General features: G+C 44.0%; 1 protein-coding gene across 1 annotated transcript; it reads left to right on the forward strand.

Annotated features, from left to right (window-relative positions):
• The first annotated feature begins 6,116 nt into the window (after positions 1 to 6,116).
• On the forward strand, positions 6,117 to 7,064 carry LOC127044696 (olfactory receptor 52R1-like). The gene has a single exon (XM_050939770.1). The coding sequence runs from the start codon at positions 6,117 to 6,119 to the stop codon at positions 7,062 to 7,064; it is 948 nt and encodes a 315-aa protein (XP_050795727.1).
• The last annotated feature ends 5,655 nt before the right edge of the window (positions 7,065 to 12,719 follow it).

Genomic DNA, 12,719 nt, shown 5'->3' on the forward strand with positions numbered 1-12,719 from the left:
CTCTCCTACTTGGTTCATTCCCTCCCATGTGGAATTGAAATCGAATGTTCCAGGCTGAGTCAGTGTGTTCAGGAGTGGCCTGGCTGGAGGGCATCTGGATTCCCACGGCTGAACACTCTGCCTGCTCATCTGGCTAATCAGGAGTATTTCTCCAGTGTGGAGCACTGGGCTGTGAGGAACAACATTCTGGAAATGAAACAACTGAAACTCCCAAGGACTTGAAACTCTTGGGCAATACAGCAGACTCCGGGAAGAGATTCAGGCAGAGTTTTGAGATATATCTATGCAAGCAGCTGTGTGTGGCGAAAAAGAGCAGCAGAGAATTGCAATCTTCTTAAACAGTGCAGGACTTGGGACAGTGGGTGTCTTTACTAGCCTGCAACTCAGGCTTTGTCTGCACTGGCACGTTTGTCGGTAAAACGTTTCTCTACCAGGGTTGTGAAAAAAACACAGACCTGACCGAGAAAAGTTTCCCTGACGAAAGTGCCTGTGTGCACAGGCCATGTTGGTGGGAGACGCTCTCCAGCCACAACAGTTCCTGTCGCACAGGGGTGGTTTAATTATGATGGCAGGGAGCTCTATCCTGCCAGCGTAGAGCGGCTACACAGCAGACCTTGCAGCAAGCAGCTATAGCAGTACATTTGTGCTGCTGTGAGGTGTGTAGCGCAGACATAGCCCCAGTGAGGCAGAGGGAGCAGGTTATTACACTTTGCAGGATGTGAAGAGCCTTGTGTAGCACAAAAGACTAGAACATTCGAAAGGGGAAAGTTTCACCTTAGGGCGTCACAGACACTCAACATCACAAACTTTGCATTGGGTACGGTACAATCATAGGGTGTCAAATATCACGAGGTAGCTGTGTTAGTTCGTATCTATGAAAACAACAAGGAGTCCAGTGGCCCTTTAAAGACTAAGATTTATTTGGTCATAAGCTTTTGTGGGTAAAAAACCTCACTTGTACAGATGCATCTGTAGAAATGAGGTTTTTTACCCATGAAATCTTATGCCCAAATAAACCTGTTAGTCTTTAAGGTGCCACCAGACTCCTTGTTGTGATTATGAGGATGAACATGGGTGTGCAGCGTGTTCCCCCAAGTTACAGCCCATCATACTGCGTTGACAGGTTCCTGAGTGAGGGCGGTAGTGGAGTCCCGGGGTTCGCACCTCACAGGAGCAGGGAGCTCACCAACTGCAGCTAGTTCTGAAAACCTCAGGTTCACTTTGAGAGGATTACAAAGGCTTCGGATCCCTCTTCCAGGCTTTCCTCTGCATCCCACCCAATGAACAGCCCCTGCCAGATCAGAAGTCCATTTCCCCCTTGGTGTGACAGAGAGACCATGCTTCTGGCAGGGAAGTCAGGATGTCTGGGTTCTGTCTATCATCCTGCCACCCAATCTCTATGACCTTGGCAATATAACATCTCCCTGTACCTCTGTTTACCTATCTGTTTAATGGGGCTGCGGTAATAGTGACTATCCTTTATTATGTGTTTTGAACATCCGTCAATGAAAGGTGCTGCACAGTATGATGAGAGTTAATAGTGAGATTACTCTGATCCTTAGCAACAGCACCGTGTACTGCACAAAGTGCTGGTGTCTCCCCTCAGGCATCTTTCTATAGATCTCTCTGTCTGCTATCTACCCATCCCGCCTGAGACTTTACAGGGTATCAGACCCAACTGAGTTCTAAGCATTATCCCTATCAGTTGTAAATATACACAAATACACAGAGCAGCCAATTCCTCTCTGACTCAGCACAGAGCCCCAGAGTTCTCATCTCCCTTTGGGAAGGTCCCTTAATTACTGTTTACTCCTATTGTTGGATAAAGAGCACAGTAGCGCAGACAGGCTTGTCTCCAGCCTGTTGACATTCAGGTGCAACTTCTCTGCTAGAGGCCAAGAAAACTCTCCTGGGATTGCACAAAGCTATGTTATAATTGGAGCACACCCCTCTGTCAGCTCTCGGTGTGGGATGTTGCTGTAGATGCTGGAGCGAGAGAGGTGTGGGACTCGGCTACCTGAGGGGGATTCCTTGGGAAGACGCTTCCGTCTCAATATTCACAGGTACCATCTCTTGCTGAGGAGCTGACCTGCTAAACAAACCCAGTGCAATGTGGGCATGACTGGATCAATAATAGGTCTCTGGTCCTTTTTGCTCTGCACAGCCAGTAAAGATCCAAGAGCCCTCTCCACAGGGGTTGACTTTGCCTCAGTATCATGGGCTAAAATGTCCCTCTTTGCTGGGCCCTCCTGGACTGATGGCCTCCAACCCTAAGGTTACTGCATTTCAGTCTCACAGTAGTTCCTTCAGGATGTACAATAAAAGGCCAAATTCTGAGGCCCTGGCCCATATTTTACCAGGCCCCATTGAGGCAAAATTCTCCTTGGAGTAGAAATTGAGTTAAAGCCTCAGAAGCCAGCTATGTATTAATGCAGAGAGATTGTCACCTCCTGCACTTGCATTTCAGGGCTCTGGTTGTTAAAGGCCGGCGGGGATGTTACCTAACTTTTATCTCCATGGAGCTGCTTAGGCTCACCACTTGAACAATTATACATATTTTTCAACATGGGCAACACATCTTGTCTCCTAGCTTCATTTGAGAAGTCAGATCAAACGTTATGCCAGAAACAAAAAAAACAATTCACCTGGAAACAGACAAACCACGTGTGAATTTTTAGTCCAAATGCTGAAAGTTTAACAAACTGAAAAGAAGGTTTCTAATGGAAGGTGTCAGACAGCCTTAACTAACGGTGATGCCACCAGCACCACCTACAATGTCCAATCCATTAGTGAATCCCATTCAGCCTAACTCTTTGCTCCAGTAACGTCTGTGGTAAGGAGTTCCACAGGCCAAATATGGATTATATGAAAAAAAAACACTTTTTTCAGAGTTATATATTCACACTTCCAATAGAATTCAATGTTCCCTTTCCCTTGCTCACTGTTGTAAGACAGAGTAAATATAAATGCCTGACCCACTTTTATTATCGATAGATTAATAGGGTATCAGGCTAGAAGGGACCGTTCAATCATCCAGTTTGAATTCCTGTATAACATGGGGCATTAAATTTCACCTAGTTACGCCTGTGTTGAACCTAATAACTTGTGTTTGACTAAAGCCTGGTCTACACCTGGATTTTATATCATAGAATCCTAGAGCCACAGGGGGAGAAGGAACCACGAGGGTTAGCTAATCTAATCCCCTGCCAAGATGCAGAATTTATTGTGTCTAAACCATCCAGGACAGATGACTGTCCAGCCTCCTTTAGAAAACCTGCAGTAAAGGAGCCTCCAGGATTTCCCCAGGTGTCTGTTCCATTGGCTTCCTGTTCCTACATTTAGGAAGTTTATCCTGAGTTTTAATCTAAATCTGTTTTGCTGTAGTTTGAACCCATGGCCTCTTGCCCTGCCCTTTGTGGCAAGAGTGAACAACTGTTCTCCATCTTTTTTATGTCAGCCTTTCCAGTATCCGAAGACCACTGTCATGTCCTCCTCAATCTCCTCTTTTCCAAACTAAACATACACAGTTCCTTCAGCATTCGCTTATATGACCTCTGGTCATTTCCAGATTCTCTATGTCCTTCTTACACATTTGCAACTAAAATAGACACAGTACTCCTTTGATTTGCATGCTACAACTCCATAAATTATATTTCCTTTTTTTTTTGCAACACAAACAGCAAAAAAAATCCACACCCCTGAGAGATTTAACTATATTAACCTCACCTCAATATAGTTGTCACTGGGATCAATGGATGAAGTTTTCTATCTACTTAGCTGCCACCTCTTGGAGAGGTGGATTACCTACACTGACACGAGAACCCCTGTCATGAGTGAAAGCAGTGTCTACACTGAAGCAGTAATGCAGAGCCACTGTAGCATTTAAAGTATAGACAAGCCTGTCATAAACAGATAGCTAAGGGTTAATGTCTCTTTCACTTGAAGCACCTGACCAGAGGACCAATCAGGAAACCGGATTTTTTCAACTCTGGGTGGAGGGAAGTTTGTGTCTGAGTCTTTTGTCTGTCTGCCTGCTTTCTCTGAGCTTTGGAGAAGTAGTTTCTGCTTTCTAATCTTCTGTTTCTAAGTGTAAGGACAAAGAGATCAGATAGTAAGTTATATGGTTTCTTTTCTTTGGTATTTGCATGAATATAAGTGCTGGAGTGCTTTGATTTGTATTCTTTTTGAATAAGGCTGTTTATTCAATATTCTTTTAAGCAATTGACCCTGTATTTTGTCACCTTAATACAGAGAGACCATTTGTATGTATTTTTTCTTTCTTTTTATATAAAGCTTTCTTTTTGAGACCTGTTGGAGTTTTCTTTTCTGGGAAATTTCAGGGAATTGGTGGGAGGAAAAAATCAGGGGGAGATCTGTGTGTGTTGGATTTGCTAGCCTGATTTTGCATTCCCTCTGGGTGAAGAGGAAAGTGCTTTTGTTTCCAGGACTGGGAACGGAGAGGGGGAGTCACTCTGTTTGGATTCACAGAGCTTGTGTCTGTGTATCTCTCCAGGAGCACCTGGAGGGGGGAAGGGAAAAAGGATTATTTCCCTTTGTTGTGAGACTCAAGGGATTTGGGTCTTGGGGTCCCCAGGGAAGGTTTTTCAGGGGGACCAGAGTGCCCCAAAACACTCTAATTTTTTGGGTGGTGGCAGCAAGTACCAGGTCCAAGCTGGTAACTAAGCTTGGAGGTTTTCATGCTAACCCCCATATTTTGGACGCTAAGGTCCAAATCTGGGACTAAGTTATGACAAAGCCCTTAAGTAGATTTTCCAGAAAAACATCCAGTCTGGCTCTACAGACATGGAGAACTGGAGAATGCATCACTTCCTTTTGCTGTTTCCTCCAAATGTTAATCGCCCTCAGAACTAAAAATGTGACTCTTATTTCCAGCTGCTATTTGTCTGGCTTCATCTTCCAGTTATTAGGCCTTGCTCTGCCTTTCTCCCCTAGATTTCAGAGCCAGTTATTTGTTTGTGTCTCTCTATATATGGATATATTGCATTTTCCACCTAACTGCTGCCTTCACTTTCCACTGAACAGAATTTTTAGCCAAAGTTGTGTACACTCTTAACTGTGGTATTGTGGCTTCTTAGCTATCTAATAAACTCGTCGTAAAGAACACCCAATTCTCATTCACATTGTTCTCTGGACATTTCTCCTCCCAATCCGTTTTGCTGATAACATGCTTCAGCTTTGGGGAATTAGCTCTTGTGAAACAAAAAGTGTCCATAGATGTTACTGGTTGGGAGCTGTTCTCTGTCTGTCCATTTGAATGTAATCAGTTCCATTCTTTGTTTCCCTCTCCTCTATCATAAGCCCCGTTCTTTGTCTCTTTTCTAAACTAAACAGTCCCAGACTTTTCAGTCTGCATATGGCAGCCTCCCCCATTCTCATAGTCTGCCTTGGAAATCCCCTCTTCATTTGCTATATCCTTTATGGAGACTGCATGACCAAAATGGAGCACATGTCCAGAGTAGGTTATTCTCCATCCCATTCCTTAGGCATCCAAACATTGTCTTTGTTTTGGCCACTGCTGTGAATGAGCCAAGCTGCTATCAGTGATGCCCAGGTCTTTCCCCTGAGACGTGCTCTAGTTGGGATGTTTCTCTCTGGTACATATTTAGTCAATGGTTTAGTATTTTTCAATTCTTAGATTTTGAGCAACCAAGGGAATGGGGAACTCCGTTCAGCATGGACTCTCTAGCCTGGCTTTCATTGCATTAAGGAACAGTGATGGATAACCAATAGCCACACTAGTGTTTCCTGCTGATGCCTATTAAGGTTTCCAGCAACACAACATGCAGGAATTATTGTCTCACAGAGCACCATAAAATATGGAATTGGCATTAGTAAGGTCATTTTTTCATAATTCATTTATCTGAATTTTTAACATGTCATATTTCAGTGTGTCAGGAGAGGACAATCTGCTTCACTCATAACAACCACCTCTGGTAGTACACATAATATTTCATATTAACTTTGTCTCTCCATCCAGGCATTTGCAATGCGACCATCAACGTAGACACTGATCACATACAGTAAATCAGGGAAATATATGGTAAATGCAGGAGACACAGTTCTGCCTCAGATTTGGACATCTTCTCCACTACTCCATGTCAGATTCCAACACAACCGATTTCAGCAACCCCTCCACTTTCATCCTGCTGGGCATTCCTGGCCTGGAGGCAGCGCATACCTGGCTCTCCATTCCCTTCTGTGCAATATACGTCATAGCCATCTTGGGGAACTCCATCATATTGTTCATTGTGAAGAAGGAGCCAAGCCTCCATGGGCCCCTGTACTATTTCCTCTGCATACTGGTTGTCACCGACCTGGTTCTATTAACATCCACCCCTCCCAAAATGCTGAGCATCTTCTGGTTCAACTCCAGGGAGATCAATGTCAGTGCCTGCCTCACCCAGATGTACTTCATTCACTGCTGCTCAATGATTGAATCTGGGATTTTTGTGGCCATGGCTTTTGATCACTACGTGGCCATCTGTGATCCCCTGAGATATTCCACTATCCTAACAAACTCTGTGGTGGCCCAGATTGGCCTGGCTGTGGTGCTGCGAGGTTCCATGCTCACACTATGCTTTCCCTTCATAGCGAGAAGGTGGCCATATTGTACAACTAACATCATCCCCCACTTGTACTGTCACCTGATAGCCGTGGAGAAGCTGGCCTGTGCCGACATCCGCATTAGTAGTTACTACAGCCTCTTTGTGGTATTGCCTGTTTTTGGTCTGGATGTGTTTTTTATAACTATGTCCTATACCCAGATCCTCAGGGCCATCTTCAGTCTCCCCACAAAGGATGCCCGGTTCAAGACTTTTGGGACCTGCAGCTCCCACTTCTTTGTCATCTTAGCCGTTTATTTACCTGGTCTCTTCTCCTTTCTCATACACCGGTTTGGCTACAATGTCCTCCTGCATTTCCACATTCTCATGGCCAACATGTCCCTCCTGGTGCCTCCCATGTTAAATCCTATCATTTATGGAGTGAGGGCCAAAGAGATTTGGGTCAGGCTGCTCCAGTTTATTACTCATCAAGGGATCTAAACATTTTCTCCTTGAGCTCGGGCTCTAAATATGAGCACAGCTGACTGTTGATTTGGTGCTGGGGCCCTCTTTTCTGAATCACTGACTCATAGACTTATAGACTCTAGGACTGGAAGGGACCTCGAGAGGTCATCGAGTCCAGTCCCCTGCCCTCATGGCAGGACCAAATACTGTCTAGACCATCCCTGATAGACATTTATCTAACCTACTCTTAAATATCTCCAGAGATGGAGATTCCACAACTTCCCTAGGCAATCTATTCCAGTGTTTAACTACCCTGACAGTTAGGAACTTTTTCCTAATGTCCAACCTAAATCTCCCTTGCTGCAGTTTAAGCCCATTGCTTCTTGTTCTATCATTGGAGGCTAAGGTGAACAAGATTACTCCCTCCTCCTGATGACACCCTTTTAGATACCTGAAAAATGCTATCGTGTCCCCTCTCAGTCTTCTCTTTTCCAAACTAAACAAACCCAATTCCTTCAGCCTTCCTTCATAGGTCATGTTCTTAAGACCTTTAATCATTCTTGTTGCTCTTCTCTGGACCCTCTCCAACTTCTCCACATCTTTCTTGAAGTGCGGTGCCCAGAACTGGACACAATACTCCAGTTGAGGCCTAACCAGCGCAGAGCAGAGCGGAAGAATGACTTCTCGTGTCTTGTTTACAACACACCTGTTAATGCATCCCAGAATCACGTTTGCTTTTTTTGCAACAGTATCACACTGTTCACTCATATTAAGCTTGTGGTCCACTATGACCCCTAGATCTCTTTCTGCCATACTCCTTCCTAGACAGTCTCTTCCCATTCTGTATGTGTGAAACTGATTGTTCCTTCCTAAGTGGAGCACTTTGCATTTATCTTTATTGAACTTCATCCTGTTTACCTCAGACCATTTCTCCAATTTGTCCAGAACATTTTGAATTTTGACCCTGTCCTCCAAAGCAGTTACAATCCCTCCCAGTTTGGTATTGTCCGCAAACTTAATAAGCGTACTTTCTATGCCAACATCTAAATCGTTGATGAAGATATTGAACAGAACCGGTCCCAAAACAGACCCCTGCGGAACTCCACTTGTTATACCCTTCCAGCAGGATTGGGAGCCATTAACAACTACTCTCTGAGTACGGTTATCCAGCCAGTTATGCACCCACCTTATAGTAGCCCCATCTAAATTGTACTTTCCTAGTTTATCTATAAGAATATCGTGCGAGACTGTATCAAATGCCTTGCTAAAGTCTAGGTATATCACATCCACCGCTTCTCCCTTATCCCCAAGACTCGTTATCCTATCAAAGAATGCTATAAGATTAGTTTGACATGATTTGTTCTTTACAAATCCATGCTGGATATTCCCTATCACCTTCCCACCTTCCAAGTGTTTGCAGATGATTTCTTTAATTACCTGCTCCATTATCTTCCCTGGCACAGAAGTTAAACTAACTGGTCTGTAGTTTCCTGGGTTGTTTTTATTTCCCTTTTTACAGATGGGCACTATATTTGCCCCCTTCCAGTCTTCTGGAATCTCCCCCGTCTCCCATGATTTCCCAAAGATAATAGCTAGAGGCTCAGATACCTCTTCTATTAACTCCTTGAGTATTCTAGGATGCATTTCATCAGGCCCTGGTGACTTGCAGGCATCTAACTTTTCTAAGTGATTTTTTACTTGCTCTTTCTTTATTTTATCTTCTAAACCTACCCTCTTCCCGTAAGCATTCACTATACTAGACATTCCTTCAGACTTCTCAGTGAAGACCGAAACAAAGAAGTCATTAAGCATCTCTGCCATTTCCAAGTCTCCCGTTACTGTTTCCCCCTCCTCACTGAGCAGTGGGCCTACCCTGTCCTTGGTTTTCCTCTTGCTTCTAATGTATTGATAAAAAGTCTTCTTGTTTCCCTTTATTCCCATAGCTAGTTTGAGTTCATTTTGTGCCTTTGCCTTTCTAATCTTGCCTCTGCATTCCTGTGGTATTTGCCTATATTCATCCTTTGTGATCTGACCTTGTTTCCATTTTTTATATGACTTCTTTTTATTTTGTATGTCACGCAAGATCTCGTGGTTAAGCCAAGGTGGTCTTTTTCCACATTTTCTATCTTTCCTAACCATCGGAATAACTTTCTTTTGGGCCCTTAATAGCGTCCCTTTGAAAAACTGCCAACTCTCCTCAGTTGTTTTTCCCCTCAGTCTTGATTCCCGTGGGACCTTACCTATCAGCTCTCTGAGCTTACCAAAATCCGCCTTCCTGAAATCCATTGTCTCTATTCTGCTGTACTCCCTTCTACCCTTCCTTAGAATTGCAAACTCTTTGATTTCATGATCACTTTCACCCAAGCTTCCTTCTACTTTCAAATTCTCAACAAGTTCCTCCCTATTTGTTAAAATCAAGTCTAGAACAGCTTCCCCCCAGTAGCTTTTTCAACTTTCTGAAATAAAAAGTTGTCTGCAATGCAGTCCTGGAACTTATTGGATAGTCTGTGCCCCGTGGTGTTGTTTTCCCAACATATATCTGGATAGTTGAAGTCCCTCATCACCACCAAATCTTGGGCTTTGGATGATTTTGTTAGTTGTTTGAAAAAAGCCTCATCCACCTCTTCCACCTGATTAGGTGGCCTGTAGTAGACTCCCAGCACGACGTCACCAGTGTTTTTTACCCCTTTTAGCCTAACCCAGAGAGTCTCAACACTTCCGTCTCCTATGTCCATCTCCACCTCAGGCCAAGTGTGTACATTTTTAATATATAAGGCAACACCTCCTCTCTTTTTCCCCTGTCTATCCTTCCTGAGCAAACTATACCCATCCACACCAACATTCCAGTCGTGTGTATTATCCCACCAAGTTTCAGTCATGCCAACAATGTCATAGTTGTTTTTATTTATTAGCACTTCCAGTTCTTCCTGCTTTTTACCCATACTTCTTGCATTTGTATATAGGCATCTAAGATACTGGTTTGATCTTGCCTCCAGCTTTGCCCTGACCCTCCTTTCTCTCTGTCATTATAGCCGTGCTCCCTCCTGGTTCCAACCCATCTCCCAGGTCTTGTTCCCCACTTACCTGTGGGCTTTGCTCACCTATCCCCGTTGAACCTAGTTTAAAGCCCTCCTTACTAGGTTAGCCAGTCTGTGGGCAAATAAGGCCTTTCCCCTCTTCGAAAGGTGAACGCCATCTGTGCCTAGCAGTCCTTCCTCGAATAGCATCCTGTGGTCGAGGAAGCCAAAGCCCTCCTGGCGGCACCATCTTCGCAGCCAGGCATTCACCTCCACGATGCATCTGTCTCTGCCTGGACTCCTACTTTCAACAGGAAGAATCGAAGAGAGCAGTCAAAAGACATTAAATCTTTTCCTGACCTTACTGTGCTGTGTCAGCCTGACAACCTGGGGAACTGGTCTGTGTACAGCTCATTGGGTGGCCACCTTTCTAATTGCTGGTAACTGCACCCATGAAGCCCCTCCTCTTACTCCACGTCTTCAGCCAAGGGTACACCCCTGCTCTGCCTCTTCTGCCCAAGATCCCACCTCTGTCCGTCACTCCTCTCCTCCCCTCCCCTGTCACTCACTGGAGCATTTCCACTTCCCTCCCCACACCCTCAGCTGCAAGGGAGACATTTCAGATGTTCTTAGGGTGCACCCACTTTGACCATTATTCCAGGGGCTTCTGGGGCTCTTGAAAACTCTTGGGTTTTGGCAGATAACTTAGCAGTTAGCTGACGGGAGCACAGTATCTAATTCCTATGTAAAAAAAAGAAAGAGAAATAAATGTTAGACCCACTCAGCTCTAATACTGAAGTGTTCTGACATCTTGTGGCAAGTCGCTTAACGGACACTGGTTATGTTTAAAATTTTAATGTATATTAATACTTTGTTACTAGCTCCAAACAGAGAGAGAGAGAAAGAGAGAGAGAGAGAGAGGCCCCATCAGGACTCCTGGGTTCTATATGAGTTTTAGGAGGGAAGTGGGGTCTAGTAGGTTATGGCAGGCAACAGATACATCTGGGGTCTGTATAAGAACATGAAAAGTGCTATACTGGATAAGACCAGTGGTCCTTCTAGTCCAGTATTCTGTCTTCCAACAGTGGTCAATGCCAAGCGCTTGGGAAGAAATGAACAGAACAGGATAATTGTTTCGGTTCCCCACTCTGAACTTTGGGGTACAAATGCAGGAACCCACATGAAAGACCACCTAATTTTATATTCTACAATCTTAGGTTAAAGCTTCCCAAAGACAAAAATTACTTCCCTTGTACGTGAATAGTATTGCTGCCACCACCAAGTGATTTACATAAACATTCAGGGAAGGGTCACTTGGAATCCCTAACCCCAAAATATCCCCCCAAGTACCTTCCCTTCCTTTCCTGGGGAGCCTTGAGAAACATATACCAATCAGTTGCCTAAGCACAGTGAGAATAGACGAGTCCCTTTGTCCTCAGGACACTGAAGTCAACCAGGTTCTTAAAAGAAGAACTTTATTTATAAAGAAAAAAATAAAAGAATCACACCTGTAAAATCAGTATTTCTTGTAACTTTACAGAGTAATAAAATGATTTAAAACATGGAGGATTCCCTTCTGTACTCAGCTTCATGCTTACAAAAACAGGAATAAAAATACCTCTGTACAATAGGAATATTCACAAGCCAAAACAAAAGATAAACTAATGTATTTCCTTGCCCTCCTTACAATTTCTGTGGTGTTAGATGGGTTATTCCAGGTATATTTTCAGGAGATATTGTATCAGCTTGGCTTCACCCTCCATCTCTCCACAAAACAGAACAACAAACAAAACTTCCCCAGTCCCCCATTTGAAAGTATCTTATTTCCTCATTGGTCCTTCTGGTCAGGTGCCAAGTAGCTTATTTGAACTGCTTAACTCCTTACAGGTAAGGCAATCCAGTACAGCTGCTAAGGAGAGGTTTTATTTTACAGCATATAGAAAGGTTTCTACCCTTCCCCTTGTCATAACATATTCCCAGATTTGGACCTTAGCGTCCAAAATATGGGGTTTAGCATGAAAACCTCCAAGCTTAGTTACCAGCTTGGACCTGGTAAAGCTGCCACCACCCAAAAAATTAGAGTGTTTTGGGGCACTCTGGTCCCCCCAACAAGTTTCCCTGGGGACCCCAAGACCCAAATTCCTTGAGTCTTACAACAAAGGGGAATAAACCATTTCCCCCCCCCCCTTCTCCCTTCCAGGTGTTCCCTCCCTGGGTTCCTGGAGAGATACCCAGAAGCAAGCTCCGTGAATCTAAACAGAGGGACTCCACCCTCCCTATTTCCAGTCCTGGAAACAGAAGTACTTCCCTCTTCACCCAGAGGGTATGCAAAGTCAGGCTAGTAAATCTAACACACACAGATTTCCCCCTGACTTCTTGCTCCCACCAATTCCCTGGTGAGCTACAGACTCAATTCCCTGGAGTTCCCCACTAAAGAAAAACTCCAACAGGTCTTAAAAAGAAAGCTTTATGTAAAAAGAAAGAAAAAGCACATTAAAATGGTCTCTCTGTATTAAGGTGACAAATACAGGGTCAATTGCTTAAAAGAAATATGAATAAACAGCCTTATTTAAAAGAACACAATTTAACACATTCCAGCAACTACACACATGTAAATACAAAAGAAAAACCGGTATAAACCACTGTCTTATCTCTTTGTACTCACAACTTGGAA

This window comes from Gopherus flavomarginatus, chromosome 1, assembly GCF_025201925.1.
Source record: "Gopherus flavomarginatus isolate rGopFla2 chromosome 1, rGopFla2.mat.asm, whole genome shotgun sequence".
Classification (NCBI taxonomy): Eukaryota; Metazoa; Chordata; order Testudines; family Testudinidae; genus Gopherus; species Gopherus flavomarginatus.